At 45.1% G+C, this 21,708-nt stretch overlaps 1 protein-coding gene, 1 non-coding gene and 1 pseudogene across 2 annotated transcripts; all 3 read right to left on the bottom strand.

The window, feature by feature from the left end:
- Nucleotides 1-3,214: 3,214 nt before the first annotated feature.
- On the bottom strand, nucleotides 3,215-3,287 carry trnav-aac. Its single transcript has one exon. It is a non-coding gene; the product is annotated as a tRNA-Val (tRNA).
- An 8,282-nt stretch (nucleotides 3,288-11,569) lies between these two features.
- On the bottom strand, nucleotides 11,570-17,859 carry LOC121946911 (mediator of DNA damage checkpoint protein 1-like). Its single transcript, XM_042491737.1, is given in 6 exon segments — nucleotides 11,570-13,916; nucleotides 13,919-15,158; nucleotides 16,815-16,951; nucleotides 17,053-17,246; nucleotides 17,337-17,545; nucleotides 17,652-17,859. Coding segments are annotated over 6 exon segments (3,237 nt in total). The 5' UTR covers nucleotides 17,847-17,859; the 3' UTR covers nucleotides 11,570-12,654.
- A 310-nt stretch (nucleotides 17,860-18,169) lies between these two features.
- Nucleotides 18,170-21,448, bottom strand: LOC121946646 (annotated as a pseudogene).
- Between the last annotated feature and the right edge of the window lie 260 nt (nucleotides 21,449-21,708).

Genomic DNA, 21,708 nt, shown 5'->3' with positions numbered 1-21,708 from the left:
CATATCAAACAAAAAATTGCGTGAACTCTTCGTCATTGCAAGTGCAAATTTATAAACCTCCCACATCACCCAGTTTGTAAACAGTTGCGGATCCAAGTTTTGCTTGCTGCCTGAGCCGATGTTAAAATCCAAACCTCTCTCTCTGCAGTGAGCAAACTTATCGTTCACTCTGCTGGACTTTAGGATCTCTTTTGAGCGAGTGGCACGTCTGATCCACAATCTCTTTTTTTCAGTTATACTATCTATTTCTTCTATGTTGTCTTCAGAAAACAGATCCATGACTTGAAGAACTGTGTTCTTCAGACTAACGTTAAATGAACAAAGGTTGTGAGGCTGCACTGGGGAGACACAAACTTCCTCCTCTTCCTCCTTTACAACCAGAGCTTCATTAAGAAATTTCATTTTTTCTGGTTCGGCTTCCAAATCTGACTGCACGTCTGTCTCAAAATCAACTGGACACATGTACGACAGGTCACTACTCTGACCAATATCTTCTGCATCAGCGACCATCAGCATTTCCTTTTTGTCACCGGCCATCATTACTTCTTTCAGTTCTTGGTAATCTGCGTCAGGATATTTTCTCTTTTTAGACTTCTGCTCCCGTTTGTGAGGCTGGACTTGAAAAACCTCCTTTCGGAAAGCGCTCCTGTCCTCGGCTGTCAGGCAGGCGTTCTTCCTCTCCGTCAGCTTGGTTACTTGAAAACTGAACAGCGTTTTAACCAATTTGTGCCCAAAGTTTTGCTGGACCAAGTCTCGGACTATCCCAGAGTGGGTTCCACAGAGCGCTCTGGAGAAGTCGAGCAGCTCCATCATCACACCGTTGGTTATCAGATTTGGGTCCAGTTTTTCTTTGGGTGCGTCGTCTGGTCGAACAACCAGATTCACGCCGAGGGCTCTACAGAAAGGGTAAGCATCATCCGTCAGTTTTAATTGGACGCCTCCTGGTTTCTTTATCATTAATTTACTCTCTGAATTCTGATGTTCTGTGGATTTCTTGCCGCCTTCAGAGAGGACTGAATAATCCATGACTGTGTTTCTTTTCGGGCAGTAGCGTCCGGGCTGCTCTGACCCAGCGGACTCCGTTGTAGTGTTGAGGTCTGGTAGAATGAACATTTCTTTCCATCTGTGAGGTTTCCACTTGATTTGTTCTTTGAGCAGCTTTATTTTACTGTGAATGCGCCTTGAGTAGTCGTAGCATTGCCAGTCATTGTCCACGTCCACGCCGAGGTCAAAGTTGAACTCCAGCATTTCGAATAAGAAATTCCTCTCGGACCTGGTCACCGCTTTGGCAAACTCGCAAATCTCTAACATCACGCCGTTTGTCAGCAGACACATGTCTAACTTCTCTTTCCTCTCCAACGCCACATTGAACTCCAAACCGATTTCAACCGAGTCCGGGAATGGGACTGTGCCCTTCTGATATCGGACCCCATGGTGGATGCGGCGCTGCCAGATGTATTCATTAGTGTTGTCCATGTTTGCGTCTTGAACAATAACTCAGAAACTGGATCCAAGAAGACTTCCAGTCTTTACAGAAGAAACCCGATACTGATTTTGTTTTTCGGAGTGACTGCAGACATCATCCGCTGTCATTGCACCATTTCTCAGTCTGAGGGTGAAGACAGAAGATCGATTTTGAGTCAGTTTACATTGAAATTGAAAACCTAAAACCTTCTTTATATTTGAGCAGTGCAAGAAAATCACCAGGAGAAAATTGCTTATATTGTAAATTTCTGCAAACCTCAAATATGCTACATTTATGCATTATGTGTGAATATAAAATACATTTTTCAACGATGCTGTGGTTAACATGTAGTACCACTCATTTTTTATAATGTGTTTCTCTTTTACTTTATCTCGATGCTTTTTGATGTTTTATGTAGAGCATTTGGAATTGCCCTGTTGCTGACATGTGCAATAGAAATAAACATTACTTTTATTGCATGAACCCACTAAAACCTGAACAAGTTGGCTTCTTTTTACTTCAAAAATGGGAAATGAGCAACTTAACAAAAAATTGCCCTAAAATTATCTGGGGAAAAAGACAAAACAAACCACAGAAACAAACAAGAAAATGACCTTTAAAAGCGCTAAAATAAATAAATATATATTTTTTTCTGTTGCACAATTGAATTTTAATTGTTCAATTATACAACGTATAAATCTAAAAAAAAAATTTTTTTGTTTTTAAAATATCTGTTACAACCCCTCTCCTGTACAGCTTATTTTCATATCATTCTCTTCTTGTCACCTAATATTTTTATTCCAGTTTGCATTAATTTCTTGTAAAGCTAACAACTGCTTCTCCCCATGTTTTTAAATTTAAAAATCCATCCAATCCACCATTTTTTCAGGTTTCAAAAGTGTAAATGTTTGTGAAAGGCCTCTGAACGCAGCACAAAAAACTGATGTTGATCCAGGTGTTTAACAGTTAACTACGTGAAAATATATATAATAAATTATATATAATAATACTTGTGTGCTTTTAACAGTTTTATTTTGTGCCATTTATGTTTTTTAATTCATTTTGTTATTGATGATTGTTCTGTTTTGTTGTTTATAATTTTACTGCTTCTATAAACAAGAAATAATAATATTTACGGTCTCGTTTTTACCAGTGGGACCTGAACGCAGCAAAATGGCCGCAGCGTGCAAACACAACTTCTTCTCCAAAGTCTCAAACACCATTTAATGAGAAAAACGCGGGATTGTGCGTGACACACCGGAGCAGGTAGAGATAATGTTGTCTGCCAGCAGGTAGCATCACGCACAGCCGGTGACGGTGATGCTAACACGTTAGCCTCCTCTCAGTGGGAAGCTAACGGGATTCAGCACAGACGCGTCTGTTCGCACGGAGCGGCTGAGTATGAGCACTTACCGGACACCGGAGCACACACCGGTGTCTCCGGTGGTGGGAGAGGTTGGAGAGGTCTGCGGTCATGAAGATTTCGAGCCAAAACTCCTCACGAGCTGCAGCTGCACGCCCCCAAATCCTGCAGCTGCACATGTAAACTCCCCCTGACACGGAGGCGTTCAGGAACGCGTCGGAAATTCAGCTTTCAGGGGCCACGCCTCATTTTTTTGCAGAGTACAAATAACAGATAATTATCCAATTTGAACAAGAAATCACCACAAGAAATCATAGTGTAATTATTTTTGCGATCTTGGTAAGCTGGTGTAATATGTACTTTAACATAGAAAAGGATTTTAGCCTTGTTTCCGCCCGGTCTCGAACCGGGGACCTTTCGCGTGTTAGGCGAACGTGATAACCACTACACTACGGAAACGCGCTGAGAGGAAGGGGTACACAGGGATGATTTTGAAAACTGTGTTTTTCACAGTCCTGAAAAGATTAGATTTGTTTTAAATTATTAATGGATCGACAATTAATCTGATTTTAATGCATCAGTTTGTGGTCTGGGGCCTAACAATTTCTAGGTGCCTTTCTAGACCACAGCCTCTTTGCCTAAAACTGCAAACATGCCGATTAAAATGGTTTGCTTTATGGTTGAAGAATTGATGGATAGATAAAGGGACAATGCACAAGTTTAATGAGTACGACCATGACTATAGAGAGCTGCAGGGATGATGTTTTTCGACACCCTGGTTAGCTCCTCAAAAGGCCCATGGGATTTTTCCATTAGATTTTGGATTGCTGTAGAAAATGAGGTCCATGAATAAAAAAAAAATAATAAAAACAAAAAAAAAAGGTTCTTGTGAGTTTTGTTAAGAAAGATGGACAGCTTTTTTATGATATAAACCAGGGATGTCCAAACGTTTTTGAATGGGGACCAGATTATATCATGTGAAAACGCCTCGGGGCCAGCTGATTCTCACATCATATGGGTTTTCAAAAAATCACAAATAAGTGAGAGTGAGACACGTACAGCTGTTTCATCTTTCAATGTAAAAGTCTTTAATTTTCCAGAGCTCCTGAAAGCAGCAGTCCTCTAGCTGGTTACCATAAACCCTCAAATTTCACAAATTCAAAACAAAACTCATTTATCACAAAAAAAAGTTTTTTTTTTTTACACTTTTTGGCCTTTTATAGGTCACATGATGTACAGCAATGCGTCCTTGTGCCCTGGAATCAGTGAGGTGAATGAAAAAAATACAACGTGATCTTGCATGATTAGTTAAATGTATGTGGGACAAAGTGTATATTTTCAAAGACAAGCCAGGGGGCATGTAAAAATCAGTCCACAGGCCATGATTGGTCCCCGGGCCAGACTTTGGACATGCCTGCTATAAACGACCCACACCACGGTCACATGACGCCATAAGAAGAGGCCTGAAGCCGTGTTTGGTTTGACATTATGATGTCCTGTAGTCTCATGCAGCCACTTGCTAACCATCTTTTTTTTAAGACACATAAAATCTTTAGGACTTGAAACTCAAAGTTAAGGACTTGGGATTTGCGTGTCATGACCTGGACTTGACTCTAGACATTGGCCTGAATGCTTTTTTCTTGAATTGTGGTAAACTCAGGTTGTTATTATAATGCAGAGGATCTAATCTCTGCGCCACACTCAGGTGAGCTGAGGGTGGCGGTAGTTTCGCCCTGCGCGCTGGTTGTCAACCGCCGGTTAAATCTCCACCGAAGAAGAAGCATCATCAGCAGCAGGAGAAGCCGCCGCCGCCGCCGCCGAAGAAGAAGAATGAGGAGAATGCTAAACGGAAAATAGATCCCGGGGACGAAGAGCTGCTCGGTGAACGTTAAACTAACGCCGTTACCTCAAAGTATCAGCATTGATCATCGCTGCACCGCCTCGGAAACAGCATGACGGAGCCTCAGTCCGCGCTGTTACTCAGGAGACAGCTCGCAGGTAATCAGACACCCCGCTGTTTGTAACCGGCCGCACCGTTTAAGCCGTGATTCAAACGGCGCTAACTGTTTTTCCTGAACCTTCCACACCAACCTCACTGTGTCCGAACCGATAACATTCACAAAATGATTATTATTAGTAATTATTATCACAGTGGATGCTGACAGTTTACCGGCTTCTGTGTGTTTGACCGGTACGTTTTGATTTCAGCTAAAATCCGCCGTAGCATCGGGCTGGCTAACAGCGGTTAGCCTGCCCGTTAGCTCGCTGGATGTGTTTACATGTCTGACAACCGACACAACAAGCGATGTTTTTCTCTCTTTAAACGTCGCGTTTGATAATCGTGTCATCGTCTCGATTTTAGCGAACATATTCAAGCACAAATCAAAGTAACGTTTCACGAGTTGACCCAGTTTTAGACGCCGAATAACCGTTAATGTTGAACGTTAACTCGCTAGCGGCTGTGTGTTAGAGTTAGCTGTCACTGTCGTTAGCCTCAGCGGCAAAAGCTAACAAGCTAATCTATTTTTTATTTTAACTACATTAAAAAATGTTTTTTTATTTATTTATAACCCGATAGAATATCACACACACTCCTATCGCTCTGCACATAAATCGCGCTTTTCAAAATCAAGCTTATAACAAGTATCTTCCATAAATATTGTTTTTTTCTCACATTGAATTAAGTGCGAGTATTAAAATCCTAATAATAAATATCAATATTCATTAATTTGAATAACTTTACCTTTTAAATGCCACGTTTTTGTCATGATGCCACTATGTTTTTAGATGGAAAAAAACAACAAAAAATTGATTTTTTTTCAATGTTCTACATGTAATTTTTTTTTTATTGTATTTATTTATTTTGATTTTTTTTTTTATGATCCCAGCCTGAGATATGTCAATGATTAGCAGCAACACTAATTTTTAAACATTATTATGCTTTGTGCAGTGTTAAATACTCACTCATATCGCTCTGCACACAGATGCACTTTTCAAAATCAAGTTACAAAAAATATATACATTAATTTGATTTTCTACTTTCATAATTTATTATTTTACCCAACATCAGTCATTATTATTTTATATACTTTTTAATTTTAGTATTTTACTCATCCTATATTATATATAAAAATTTTTATTATATATATATATATATATATATATATATATATATATGCCAATATTATTTTTTTAATTTTCATAATTTCAACCATTTAAATGCCAGGTTTTTGTCATGATGCCAGCCTTTCTGTGTATATGATGAGTGAAAAACACACAAAAAAATATAATCATTTTCAATAGTGTAGCATGCTGACAGTCTTTTTTGTTTGTGTGTGAGTGTAGCTGCTGACAGTCTGGGATATGTCAGTGTGTGAGTGTAGCTGCTGACAGTCTGGGAATGTCAGTGTGTGAGTGTAGCTGCTGACAGTCTGGGATATGTCAGTGATCAGCAGCTACATTGACTGTGACAGGTCACCTAGTGGAAATAGCATGTATTTCCTCCATATGCCAAATATGGTCAAAATGACCTCATCAGGTGGAAGATAGTCAAAATGACAAATTCAGAGTCAAAAGCCCAGAATGACACCCAGAAATAATACAAGTCCTGTTTTTCTGCTCTGATGGCTGTGGGATCAAAAATGTCAGTTTGAATGGGTTTCAATGGAGCATTTTTGGACCTGAACAGTCTGAATGTAACTATTTAGTTTCCACAGTGTATTTTAGACTTATTGTAGGAGCTGAGCTGCAAATTCACTGATTACACTCAAATACACAATCTGGACTACATTTAGGACACATGCATCAACACACACACAGTTATCACAACAGGAAGAAGAAAAGAGACTAAAATGAGACAAACAGACCCTGAAGGGTTAAAGAGATATTGATGTCCTTTATGTGTGATCAGCAGGACACAGTTAGTCCTCAGTGTCTGTCCTCCTGTCTCCTGAGGACAGACGCTCTGGATCAGGAGACTCTGGATCAGGAGAAGCTCCGCGCGCTCGTTTACCTTTTTCTTCTTCGGTGGTTTATTTACCTGCTCAGGTGACAGAAGGTGAAACTCAGCGCCATCCGGCTCTGGCTCTCTGGCGTCATGTGCCTGCAGCGCGTGTCCAGCTGCTCCAGAGCTCGCGCCCAACAGCCCCCATACCCGGGCTGAGCCGCGAGGCTCCGCACGCGCCGCAGCTCCGTCCTGCCACGCTCAGAGTCCGGACCGGGACCGGGACCGGGACCGGAGGAGGAGAGACCAGGACCCGGAGAGAGTCCGAGCAGCAGCAGCAGCACCGCGGACACCTGAGCCGCCATCTTCACCTGTGGGTCTGCACAGCCAATCAGAGAGGCGGGTTTTCACCCGGTCAGAGGTCACCGGAAGGTCACGAGCCTCAGTTTGAATCATCATTTCCGCCGTAATTTATCATTCAAACCTCATACTCACACTGACGTCAGTTTATTAATATTTAACTTGTAAACAAACTGCAGCTGATCAAAATCAAAACACTAAAACATAAAAGTCATGTGATCCCTCAGCCAGCAGGTGGCAGCAGTGCATCATGGGAGCTGCAGTCCTGGTGGGAGTAGTGCTTTTTATTTTTATTCCACTGATCAGCTGACATATTGTCATGTTTATGACACGTGTCTTCATGTGTCTTCATGTGTGTACATGAAGACATATGAAGACACATGAAGACACATGAAGACACATGAAGAGACATGAAGAGACATGAAGAGACATGAAGACATCTGAGTCTCGTTTGTTTCTAAGTTTTGTTTTCATGATTTTGATCATTTATAATCACCAAGAATCAGCTTCAAATCCTCTTTTATTTATTTTCTTTTAATTTTAGCTTCTAATTGATTGTTTATTCTGCCCTGATCCTGCATATTATTATTATTCTTATTATTATTATCATTAGTATTATTATTATTATTATTATTATTATCGTTGTATTTGTTATGATTATTATCATCAGTGTTCTGCCGCCTCTTTTTGGGACTGTATTTTTCACGTTTCTGACTCTCCTGTTTAATTCTGTCTGATTTTGTTTGACATTTTTGACAAACTTCACTTGTTTTTAGGAACTCTGCAGTTTTCTGTCTTGTCTTTTTTTGTCAAAACACTGTAAACTGTTTTTAAAGATGCGTCAGAAAAACGTTATTATAATGAAATTTGTTTTTGTAAACGTGCTTCTGTTCAGGAGTGTGAGGCTCCTCTGATGGTGACCTTTGACCTGCAGCAGAGAGATAAAATGATAAAATGTGATGATTTGTGGATTTTTTTTGTCTTTAAAAAAATTCTGGCCTTGATTTTCCTGTTTTTTCCTCCATAAAATATTATGTTTGTATCTTTAAATGTTTTGGGGTTTTTTGTCTTTTTTTTGGAGGAAAACCTGATTGTGCTCATTTGAACTCTGTATTTATCGTCCTCCTTTATCAGAGTTCATTTTGCTTCAGAAAGATTTTCCTCTTTTTTTCCTCCTTCAGTTTATCACAAACATGTCAGATAAATGTGAAGTAAAAAGACCCTGAGACGGAGGAAAGTAAAGTTAAAGTATCTCGAATGTGACAGTGGTGGAAGAAGCGTGTAGTTCCTATACTTCAGTAAAAGTACTAATACCACTCTGTGAAAATACTCAGTTACAGTAAAAGTCCTGCATTGAAAATGTGACTTGGGTAAAAGTAAGTGTAATCAGGAAAATGTATTGAAAGTAAAAAATACACAATGCAGAAAAATCTAAATAATAATAATAAATAAAAAAGACACAAAAACTTTAAATTATTCAGATAAAAAAAGATAATGACTACAATATCTATCAAAATCATAGTCAGTTGGTTCATGAACTAATTGTTTTAGGATAAAATGTTAATATTTGAAGTATTTAAAGCTGTCAGATAAATGGAGTGAAGTAGAAAGTGAAATATTTCCCCCTGAAATGTAGTGGAGTAAAAGTACACAGTGGCATGAAAATAAAATACCTTTCAAAGTACCTCAGACTTGTACTGGAGTGCAGCAGTTGAGTAAATGTACTTAGATTGCAGCAGTGTGAGCGAGCGGTGCAGTAAAAGTACTGCGTCGCTGGTGTGAATCAGAGAGCCGACCACAGATCAGGGGACAACAAACGCTTTTAGTTAGAAATGAAAATAAGAAAACAGGTAAAAACTAGTTTTGTCTACAGCGACAGTGTATTGGAGTTTCCACTGAATTCCAACCAGAGTAAAAGCAGAATATTCATCCTCAATATTAGCAACTATGAAGTCACCACACACATCACTACTAAGTCTAGAAACACAACATGGCTTGGCTGACATGGTGGCTTCTGGCAAGACGCACAATATTATAGGCACTAAACTCTGGAACATGCAATATGGTGGCTGGTTACTGTAGTTTGTGCCGGTCGAGTCCTGTGGAGTGAGTCCGATCGCAGGGGGACGTTTGATTTCTGCAGCTGCGTGAGAGACTGCATGCTAACAGGTGGACTGGGCGGCAGGCGGAGCGCCGGGTACGCAGAGGTGAGGCCGTTTCGGCCTCACCTGCGTGAGGTCACCGCCGCGCGAGCGCAGGCGACACGAACTCAGAGAGCGAGGCACATTGACCGGATCCAGGACGAAGACATTCAGTTACTGGATGTTTTGGGTGAAAAGATTCAATTTCTGACGTCACTGTTTGAGAGCGGGAGCAGAGTCACGTGATCACTAAGGTGCAAAACTTTAACCTCGTCTACAGAGAGAGCATCGACATTCAGACGGCGTCCGTACGTCCAGATCCCAGAGCTCAGGAGACGCCTTTCAGCTGCAGGGACGCCAGGCGGGTCTCCGTCAGCCCTCAAACTGCACAAATTTATATTGTAAATATGAACTATCATTGTATGTTTTTATGTGTTTCATGTTTTTATGTTCTTAGGACATATCTTTTACGTAGTTTGTGTCTTTTATGTATTTTATGGTGAAACTAAAGGCAAATTTCCACATTTGTGGACAATAAAGTTTTCATAATTCTTAATTACGCCTAATGGAAACTCGTCAGATTTAAAAGACGTGGAAACCCTCTTTAGCCTGTTCTAGGTCACATGACGCTGTGAGGTCACATGACACTGTGAGGTCACATGACACTGTGAGGTCACAGGAACTGGCTCCCTCATGATGCAGCAGGAGCTACAAGAGCTGTTATTGCATCACATAACTCTGAGAAAGTTTTTAACCCACAATTCCTCTGTGAAATTGTGGACTACATCTCCCATCGCCATGGTTTCTGGGATGTTATCAGAGGAGAAGTCACATGACATCACTCAGTGGAAACACAGTCAGCTCCATGTTGAGTTTTATACACATTTACTAAAATATTGACGAAGTTTTGATCAGATCTGTGATAATATCTGCAGCTACAGGACGTCTGAGGACACAAACAGTGAAGAGTTTGACTGCTGCCTTCAGATCTAACTGGTGAACTTTACGAAACAGGAAGCCGTGTGCACGAAGTCGTGAGCTCGGCGTTCTTAGAGGGTTGTGAATGCCTCATGGGGGGGCGTTCCAATACTCTTTTAATGAACACAATTAACATAACCTCATTTAAATACAGTATACACGTCCCAGGGTGTATTTCATCAACAAACAGCTAATCACAGAGGCTCAAATTAACAGCAAATTACATTTTTACTGATTTTTAAACTGTGATGGTTTAATATTTTAAATACTTTTTATCGTCTGTTTTTATCTTCTTTTTCTTCTATCACAATGTCGTATGCTCTTTTATGTTCACTTAAATAAGTTATTATCACTATTATTATATAAATGAAGCTACAGTGATTGCTGCTCATGGGAGCGAGCGATGATCTGCCTCTGATCTGGAGCTTTCGTGCTCTCAGTCATCCGGGTCCTGGTAATTCTGGGTGCTTTATTGTGGGCAGATGGACTTGCTTGAGTTTCTTTCTTGATCTCATCCTGCGGCTTCTTCAGTTCTAACGGTCGAGTCAGGAGTCAGAACAGTTTGACTCCTGACTCGTGAGAGGAGTGGCGCGCCCGGAGATCACCTGGTCTGTACAGAGGCTTTGTCCTCACCGCAGCCGCTACAGGTTCGATTCCAACCTGTTTTCTCAACCCCTTTGTTGCATGTCATCTCTTCTCTCTGTCCACCTCTCACACCACAGCTATCCTCTCAGATAAAGATATCCTCTTAGATAAAAGAACTGATGACAGCGCTCAGATGATGAAGGTCCCCAAGAAACTCAAGCAAGTACAGCTGCCTACGAGTTAGCACCTAGAAGTGGAACTGGTAGGCTTTTTTGGATGGATTGGTTTCAGCAAGAGGGATGGTACTTGTTGGGGTTTCATATTTCAGTTGAGATCATCATCAGAAGTCCTGCAGGCTGTTTTTATCTCTGGGTTCAGTCCTCACACTCGACTCGTTCTGCTCTTAAGACGCCCTCCTTCATGCTCTCGGATCTGGACGCACAGACTATAACTTCTGCTCACTGAATCGTTTCATGTTGTGACTACACGTGAAGCCGAACCAGACCTCGTTCAGGGTTTTACTTCTGCAGAGCGTCCTCCCTCACGCCAAAAACGGCAAGACCCTGGCGAGGTGGACCTCTGCGTACGTGCGGCTCCGGTTGAAGGCCTGCAGGGTCTCCGAGCGACATGCAGGCGGTTGATTGTACAAACTGGAGGAGTGCAAACTGTTCCAGACATTCAACACGAAGACACAATAAAAATGAGTCCTTTTCCCACTCTTTCATTAAGACTACAAACTAAAATAAAGCTACTGTAAAAGTGGGTTTGGTTTGACATTAAAAGCGCTTCCTTTGGAAACAAAAAACACTACTGAAATAAACAGATTCCATGAAGACCGGTACGGAAGAATCTCTAACCTGGAAGAACAATCGCTGCGTTTGAAATACTCGAATGAGGAGCACTTGAAGTTTTCTTATCAGACAACCGACTCCACAGCGTCTGATAGGACGAATCCAGAGAGCCTCAAGCTGTTCAAATATTTCAAACGATATTCAGAATGGGTTTGAAAACCTCAGTTAAGAGAGAGGTCTGTGTAGAGTCATGACGCTACCTGTTGGGGGTGGTCTGAACGTGGATGGAAAACATTACAGACGCCCTCTTTGTTTACTGTAATGGAAAACAGAGAAAAAGAAATGTGAGATTTCTACGAAACCAGTTAAAGGTGCAAACCACCGCCCCGCATCACCTCTGAGGCTTTCAGTCAAAGACTAGTTTCAGAACGGACCGTCAGTCAGTAGGAGGAGTCTTAGTGAGAGACGGGACTTTAAATAAGGGACTGTCAGTCAGCAGCACTGCCATGAGTTAGGGACCGTCAGTCAGTAATATAAGAGTTTAAAGCTGTATAACAGAGACAAAACAATGAACTATCAAAATACGAAATAAAAAACAGAAACAGGTTATATTCCGGAAGCAACGTTTCGTTCAGAGTAATGTGTTGTTAAGCGGTTTTTAGTTCCAAACTACTCCCCCCCTCCCCTCGGAGACTAGCGGGACACAACAGCTGCCTTTTGAGTATATATACACACACTTTTTTATCGTTTTTTCCTCTTTGTTTGTTTTTCCTAGAAAAAGACACTCCGTCCTCCTCTCCAGCTGTCTCTCACACCAGGTTACTTCTCAAATCCAGAACTTTTACAGAGTCTCCAGACAGAATCAGACGGAGAAGAAGCTGCAGCACGTCCTACCAGCTCTGTGTGACGTTATCCTTCCATCTGAAAACAGTGTAAAATCTTTAGACCTCCGTGAACAGCCCGGTCACACTCCTCTTCCACCTGGTGCTGAATCAGTCCATCAGTCTGCTGATCCTCAGCCCGATCAATCAGCTGACCCTCTCGCTGACGGCAGTCCGTGACTCTACCGTTTCTTCTCGGCTGGGACAGGGGACGGCAGACTGGGGGACGATGTCTCTGAGCTCCCTGCCCTCACCTGCTGCTTCTGGCTCCGCCCGGAGTCTAGCTCTACCGTCTGCCCCGGAAGCGTGACCGACCCCGGCCCCGCCTCCACCTGGAGGTCCAGAGGGCATCGAGCTGGGAGGCCTAGAGGTGCTGTTTGACCCTCTCTCCCCTCCTAAAACCTCTCCTCTGTCTGAGGACATGGCCGGCTCCCCTCTCCCCTCCGCCCTGACGCTGATGTCTCGGCTCGGCAGCAGGCTTCCTCGGCCAGGGCGGGTGGTGCTAAGATCTTGGGGCTGTTCGCTCTGGTTCTGCTGAGAAGGGACCAGGTTGGTCCTTGTTAGACTGGGAGATGGTCGGTGGGACGGGAAGTGCTGCACGTGAGGCCGGGAGAGCTGGGGGTGGGGCTGTGTTTGAATCCGCTGAAAGTGTGGTTGTGCTTGGGACTGGGGGGGCCTAGGCTGGGACAGAGGCTGTCGGGGTTGCGGTCTGTATTGAGTCTGGGGTTGCGATGGGAGCCTTGTCTGTGGTTGGGGCTGCGCTTGATGCCTAGGTTGCAGCTGAGGTTGAGTTTGGACTGAGGTCCTGGACTGGACTTGAGGTGGAGTTTGGGCTGGGGTCCTGGACTGTGGTTGAGGCAGAGTTTGGGCTGGAATCCTGGACTGGGTTTGAGGTGGAGTTTGGGCTGGGGTCCTGGACTGTGTTTGAGGTGAAGCTTGAGCTGGGGTCCTGGACTGTGTTTGAGATGGAGTTTGGGCTGGGGTCCTAGACAGCGTTTGAGGTGGAACTTGGGCTAGGGTCCTGGACTGTGTTTGAGGCTGAGTTTGGGCTGAGGTCCTGGACTGGGGTTGAGGTGGATTTTGGGCTGGGATCCTCGAGTGGGGCTGAAGTGGAACTTGGGCAGGGGTCCGGGATTGGGGTTGAGGTGGTGTTTGGGTTGGAAGCCTGGGTTGGGTCTGAGGGTGCATTTGGGCAGGGGTTCTAGGCTGCAGTTGAGTCTGGAGCTGGGCTGAGGTCCTGGCTTGGGGTTGGAGTTGAGGCTGCAGTGACTGCCGAGGCTGGGGTTGAGATTGTTGTTTGAGCTGGGTTTGGGGTTGAGATGGGTGCCGGGGCTGGGTTTGAGGCTGAAGGACTGTGGGGGACTGGGGCTGTGGATGTGGATGCCTGGGTGGGGGAGGAGGGACGTGCGAATGGATGGGGACTGAGGAGGGTGTGACTGAAGGGGAGCATGCTGAGCCTGAAGCTGGATTTGGTGCTGGGCAGGGGAGTGGACTGGTTGTGACTGGGTTTTTTGGGGGGAGGCCTGGGTCTGACTGTGAATTTGGGGTGGGAGTGCTTGGGACCTTGACTGGGACAAGACATGCCTGGTAGGTGAGGGCTGGGATGCTGGGTATCGAGGGTGGGCTTGAGGATGACTGGGAGACTGGGTCTGAGGATGCTGCTGGAAATGGGATTGGGGCTGGTGCCGCGGTTGAGGAGAAGGATGTCGAGGTTCAGGTGGGGACTGGGGGGCAGACTTGGATTGTGGTCTGGGGAGAGTTTGCTGGGTGTGCTGCAGCTGTTGAGTGGTGGGCTGAGGCACAGTCTGGGGCTTGACTTCAGGCCTGGACTGGCTGGAGGGTGCTGGGGGTCCAGGGGCTGGAGGAGGAGGAGGCTGATCCAGTGTGGAGGCAGAGGAATGTTGGTGGCGGTGATGATGGTGATGGTGGTGGTGATGGTGATGGTGGTGTTTGTGAGGCGGCCGTTCCTTCCTTTTGTGGCTTTTTGATGGGCTAATGCTACTGCTGCTGCTGCTACTCCTTCCTCCAGCTCCTCCCTCTCCTCCCTTATCACCTACATCTTCCTCCACTTCCTCTCCTCTGCTCCTTCCATCTCCTGCTGCTGTTCCCGTTTTCTCCTTGTGCTTCCTCCCTTTATGCGCCTTGTGTCCATGTGGTTGGCTTTCCTCTGAAGCAGTGGGCTGCCTCTGCGATTGTGACTGGCTCTGTTCAGAGGGGGCGGGCTGAGGGTCTGAGGTCGGCGCTCCCTCCCCTTTATCTGCCTCCCCCTCTGCAGCGACCCTTCTTTCAGTCTCAGTGGTCGTAGCAGTCGGAGTCTGAACGCTCTCCCTCTCCTCAACTGTCTCTCTTGTTTTGCGTTTTTTGATTGGCAGGGCTGTTTCCTGGACAACAGGTTTGGTGGAAGACTCCTTGGCTGCTCTCCTTTTTGCCTCTGCGGCTAAAATGGCAGCTGCAGCATAGCTCCCAGCTGTGGAGCTACCAGAGGCTGACGCCGTGGAGGTGGATGCTGCAGCGACTGATGACGCTGCTGAGGCCGAGGCTGGTTTCCTTCCCCGTTTCTTGGGGGCAGTCTGTGGCGGGGCTGGAAGTTCCTGTTCTGATTTCCTCTTTCTGCCAGGACGGGACTTGGGCACCAGGGCTGGAGACGCCACCTGCAGGGAATTACCATATCAACAAAATACATTAGAATCAACCTTGTTACTGCATTTTTTTAAAAAGTTGAAGTATTATGTAAGGACCTGGAGCACTACATATACTCTGTCAATGTTCATGCTGTCTACTTGGATTCACAGGGGTCTGCTCCAGGCTATGCGTTAAAATCCTCACCATGAAACTCACAAACTGAACCACACAGCCTTGGCCCTTAGCACCCACCACAGACACCTGTAAAGCCCTGACATACCCAGCAGATAGTCACCCGTCGGTCAATGTTGGGCCGTTGGTGAGCGTCAGTTGCCCTGGTCTTTGCGGTCCCTTCAAGATCCTTGGAGTTTCTGGAAAGGTTCGTTCCATCGCCTTTTGGTATCCCAAATCATGATGAGCAGTTTGTCCAAAGCTTGGGCAAAGTCCTGTTTCTCTTTCGTAAGTCTTTCAAAGGTTTCCTGGAAACTTTCTGACACTGAATCATGAATTCTTTGGACTAAGCAACCCATAAGGTCCCTTTTCTTAAACATTTGCTGTGGTGCACTACTCTGGGTTTGCCACCACAACAGGCACAAAACAGGACCTTGAGCCACATCTCTGAGCAGGCATCTGAGACCCACACAGATTCAGAGTCTGGACCCTTCCATGGGATGCAGTGAAAGTCCTTCTTAAGGTGGAAGTTTAAGACCTTGCAGTCAGGCTCCTTGGCTACACTCTTTTAGTTTCTGCTTGGGATCCTGTCCTCCAAAATTTACTGACTACCACGTGGTTATCAGTTGGTAACTCTCACTTATTAACTACCTTTTGCTTAAACCATTCTCCCATTATAGACACAGAACTATGCTGATACAAGACATTAGAATATGTTGACCTTTTGTTTATATTGTTGAGACAGTATGAAAAGCTTTGATGTAAAATATTCGCGAGGGAGTATTTCGCATTTTCGTGTTGTTTGTTCTTCAAGTCCCGGTTGTGTAAAGGTATAAATAATAAAAGCTGGGTGTGCGTCTCCCTCCACAGGACAGCGTTGCTCTTTCAGTGGGTCCCTCACTTGCCTTTAGTGACCTACCAAAACCTGCTGAGGAACTGCCCCTCATCCACAACAAGGTGGTGATTTACAGATGAGATCATCACATAAAGGTTATTAGATCATCTTTGGACATTAGTGAGTACTTATGTGTGTGTATAGACTGTATAAAAGAAGTGGATGTATTCACAGTGACATCACCCACTGGTTTGTGGACTCCAGTTTTAAAGTCTCAGGTTTGTCCATCATTTTTGGAGCCGGAAGTGACCATATTTGTGTGAGATGGAGAAGCTTGTAGGAGCGAGGGCTGCATCTGACTGAGAGCCCAGAGACACCGTGGTGTTAGCAACCTGTCAATCGCAAGGTAGCCACATCCAAAAGCAGTCCCTCATTGACTTCTATAGTCAGACTGGAGTCACCCCCTGCTGTTCGATAGAAAGAAGGCAGGTTTATGGAACTTCAGCATTGGCTTCCCTTTGAAATTGAATTTTATTTTGCTGCTTGAAAACGTAGTTCCCAAAATTCCTGGGTGGAATTTGCTTGGTCAAAGTCCATCTGGGCTGTTCAGCGTATTGCTGTAATCCTGAAAGTAAATATGTGTAAAATGTCTGGATTATGGTTGACAGAGTGACTGTACCTTTGAGGCAGTGGAGGTGGTGCCGGTGGTGGACTCTGCCTTGCCAAAGGGCATCTTGACCAGCAGTTTGCCTGGAGTTTTCTCAACCACACGCTTCATGGCCACGCCCTCTGTAGCTTGCCGCATCTTCCCACTTCCTGCACAACCACAGACATGAGTAAATCAACAGGAGAAAACAAACTCTGCTGAGTTCTGTGAAATGACTTTGGTTTAATCTTCTATGTTAGTGCTCGAGTACCTTTGGGCCGTCCCCGGCCTCGCCCCGATGGTTTCACCACCTTGGGTTTCTTGGGAGGACGCTTCTCGCGGCGGGAGGGGCTACCACGTCCAGTGACAGTGAAATCAAAATCGTTGGGGTCGGTGGTCGTGTCACCGACCTTCTGGAAGTAGGCGATGAGTTCCACCTTGGAACGAAACGCTTTCCCCTCTGAGCTAAACAATACAGAAACAGCAAAACATCATTTCTGCGACAGTTCACTCGCTCTGTCACATCATCACCGCAGCGTGGGGGGGGGGGCTTACTTGATCAGGTAGACATCGAACTTGCCAGCTGAGCGTCCGGACTTCCTCTGTTTGAGTTTGCGAGTCCAGCCTTCAGGCAGTGACGGGTCATCGTACAGCGGCCCTCGGTCCCGGATGACAGAACGCCGCTGCCTGGGAGAACCTGCAGACTCACTGCCAGCTGCCGACTCCGACCCCGGCTCTGAGGGGCCCGCCACCGGCTCCGACACCTGCAGGGATGGAGGGACATGGGACCGGGTTATTATATCATCTGGCAGATGATAAAACTGCTCTGGCTGACCTCTGACCTCCTGTTGGTGAAGCACCTGTCTTTACCTGGCCCTGTGGCTCCGCCCCTGATTGAGGCCCAGAGGCTGCGGTCTCCGCCCCCCGGTCGGCATGGAGACGCTCCTTGCGAGCCTTCTTGGTCTTGCTGTGGGACCTGTCTCTCTCCCTGGAGGGGGGCGGGGGGTCGACAGGTCCCTCCTCCCCCTCCTGACCCTCCTCCCTGTGAGAAAGAGATGACATCATGCCTGTTAACACGACATCACTGATGACATCACAGCTGCTTTGAAATGCAAAATCGGGGTTGTTTCCAAATCGGACGGCCAACTCACGCTGTGATTGGCTGGGTGTATGGAAGCATGAAAGTAGGCGGGGCTTCTCAGCTCAGTTTTAAAAATTTTTTTGTGATACGCTCAGAAATTACATATTTTCAGCAGAAAAACAAATTGCAGCTTTTTTTTCATGTCGCTCATTAGGAGAATGTTGTTATACGTCAACTTCATAATTCCTTGCAGAATGTGATTGGTAGTTTTACTATTGTCTCCTAGTTATACAATATAAATAATTATCTATATTATAGTCGTCTCTACCGATCGGTTTAGCTTTGCTGGTTGCGTTTTTAAAAACGTCCACATAGATGTCGCTGCAGTCGCCTTTTCAGCTGCATCCTGCATGGAGTTAAATAAAAATCACAGCAGACATGAGCGCTCGGGATTTTTTAATGAAATACTGCAAAAAGGCTGAAGATTTTGTGTTATAAATACCATATCTTAAATGTTTGTCCTGATAAAATATTTGTGTGAGAATTTTATCAGTGTGATGTTTTTTTTCACCATTTCTGAGACGTTTTCAAAGTCCTGTGATGGTAAATGTGTGAAAATAAATAATTAGTGCTTGGTAATACAACTAATTCCACATCATAAATTGTATAAAATGTTGGTATTTTAACATATTTCAAGCATTAATAGACAATAAACACAACAGTTTTGCCATGAACCGTCTGTCAGAGGTCTTAGTTAAAAAAAAATATGGGATATTAAAAATCTCAAATGAACATTGATTCTTGCTATTTTTGCCCAAAGGTACATTAAATAGTAAATGATCAAAAACAGTATGAAGTATAATAATGGAAAAAATGACTCACTGAATATAGAAGAAGTGTTTGAGAGGAGGTGGATTTCGGAAGATGCTGGATCAACTACAACAATTAAACTGAATTAATTAAAGGGAAGAAAATATGTTTCAGTGTGACCAACGAGAACCCAGTCATCATTAACTATCTAATTCTCTGTCATCGCTTCAATTTTTCTTCAGTCTTTTTCTTTCTCTCTTTTTTTCATTGTCAAAAGGCAGATATATTGTTTATTTATGTCTTTTGATAATATTTTGATTTTATTGAAAAAATCCATATATATTGCAGATAGAAAAGCTGTACACAAAATGGTTTTGGGAAGACCAAAAAGTACTAAAACCAAAAGGAAAAGATTGAAAATGCAGAGCGAAAAAAAAAGGCGGGAGCTTTTCTTACAGTGCAACGCCTCCTCGAACACCAGCAGCGGGTCCAGAAAGCCGATATCACCAGCAGAGGCTGAGCGCCCAGCACGAAATCGGAAACACCACGCCCTGGGAGCGCCGTCGCCACGATCAGCTCCGACACGGCCAATCAGACCCTCCGTCTTCAAACTGGGTGTTTGGGTGGACAGGATTGAATGTCTTACCAGAACCAACCACAGTCGTCAGGAGGTTCAGAGTGTCATGCGTCTCAGACTCACCTAGCAGCCCTCCGAAGGTGATGGCGGGCGACAGCGCGGCGAAGTAGATGAAGATGACGGCGGCCATGCACTGAGGGTGCCAAGAGCGTCTCGAAGGGACATGTCACTGAGGTACTGAGGGTAGCGTCGACTCACGTCTTTGATCAGACCTCCTGAAAAGACGGCCGGTGCGCCTCAGGGGATCGTCACCGGGTTTGGAGGGAACGAGGGGGTCTGCGGGATGAAAAAACCAAAACAAACGACATCAAACATCAACATCAGGACGGCTCGTGTCATCAGAGGTTTTTTATTAATATAAAAGAAAACTTTCACTCTACGCTGGACGAACGCCCTGATTTACCTTCAGAAGACCACAGCTTCAAACTGAAACTCTGCCAAAACCCCCTGAGTCCTGTTCCTTGAGTCGACAGTTCTGTTGACCCCGACTGACCGCTGCTTGCTTTTACATCACGCTGTGAGAAAACGGCATCATGGGAAATTCCTTCTGAAGCAACATTTAGTGAAAGCTCAACTTTCCCAGCAGCAAAAGCGGGTATTTTTCTGAACATTAAAAGCCCATGTTTAAAGCGAAAAGTGTTTTTTTAAAACCAAGATTTTTAGAATATTTCTTGTCTCGTAACAACCAAAACTGACATTCTTTAACGACAGGCTGGGACATTTCTGTCCGCGTTTATGAAGACAGAAACTGCTGTTTCTAAGTCCTGTTTATAGCCACAAAAGCTGGTTTTGTTTTTTTTCTGGTCTTGTAACAACAAAAGCAGGTACTTTTTTAACATAAATGTGGGATATTTTCCAGATGTGTCTATAGTGACAAAAGCAGGTAAGAAGTGAGAATATCCAAGTAAAATGCTGACTCAGCAGCACAGAGGGCTCAGAGACCGTGATTCGGGATGTTGATGAAAAAACAAACAAACAGAGAGCTGGAATCTCCTACTCGGCAGTTTGACGTTTAAGAGCTCAGAGAACTTTAACTCATAAAAATCTGAAAATCTAAAAATCTGAGGACATTCAAGACGTGAAAAAGTGCATTCTTGCTTCACGATGGCGTCTTGCTTGGTTTGAGATGCTGTTTGTGTACTCTGGCTGATTTCACTGGTCTGCAGTCGTGTGTCATCACTCACTGTCTCTGACCTCCAGAAGGCTAAAAAACCCCAAAACATACTTTCTAACAAAACGCCAAAGACGTTAGAGGAAATCAGCAGGTGATAACCGACCTTCATCCTGCTGAGTGCCGCTCTGTTTCTCCGGCAGTCTGCCGCTCTGCTGCTCCTCCCGCTTTCGCAGCATTTCTCGTTGGAAGCGAGCGGACCGAGTGTACCAGCAGCTCGTCGTCGACGACGTCGGAGGGCGGGAGGACGATACACAGTCACACAAAAGCGGTTGATGGCCGTACAGCAGGTCCTGGCGGTCGTCGGCCTGGTATGCCGCCTCGTGGAAGTGCTGAGGGCGGAATTAATCAGCACATGAGGGTCAAGGCAGCGGCGCCCTCTGGTGGTGGTATCGTACACAGTGGCAGGAAACCGTTCACTGCTGCAGGGACTCACCTTGTCTGGACATGAGCTGTGGAGATGGGTCCAATGTGGTGGTAGTCGATGCTGGCGTTGGGCGGGCCCAAAGCAGGATGGAAGAGGAACCTAACGGGGACAGGAACCTCCAAGACTGGACTCCCAGCAGGACCGCCTCCTGCAGCCGCACAAACGCCATGGAGGGCTGCTCCAGGAAGCCCACGCTGCCTGAGACACAGCAGAGGGAAGTGATGGGCAAACCCTCTGAAGCTCAGGATTACAGACTGATGCTGGTGATGAAGACCATGAGGTGAGATGTTGGACACGTACCCACGAGAACGACGGTGGCCTGGCTCTCTCGGGGATCTTCTCCATCAGCTTCACTTCATGTCTGGACCTGGAGTGGCTGATGGGCGGGGCTTCTTTCTAAACACATTTTCACATTAACAGAAGCGCCAAATAAATACCCAGCAAATCCCCCCAATCTGTCAAACACTCACAAGGCTCCTCCTGACACGACTACACCGATGAGTCCCAGCTGGGTGGGGGTGGGGTGGAGAGACAGCATCATGAGAACGACTGTCAGAGAGACACCAGAGAGACAGCATGACACACACTGTCAGAGAACACTGTCAGTGGAGAGACAGCGTCAGACAGAAACTGTCATGAGGATTACGGCAGCGTCAAGACAAGACCAGCAAGTCTGAACAGACACTGTCATTGAGGAGACACTGTCAGAGAGACAGATCAGTCCATACACTGTCAGAGAGACACTGTCAGAGAGACAGCAGTCAGACAGACACTTTCAGAGAGACAGCGTCAGACAGACAC

This window comes from Plectropomus leopardus, chromosome 8, assembly GCF_008729295.1.
Source record: "Plectropomus leopardus isolate mb chromosome 8, YSFRI_Pleo_2.0, whole genome shotgun sequence".
Lineage (NCBI taxonomy): Eukaryota > Metazoa > Chordata > Actinopteri > Perciformes > Serranidae > Plectropomus > Plectropomus leopardus.
Note: the sequence above shows the minus strand (reverse complement) of the source record. Positions and strands in the feature narration are given on the sequence as shown.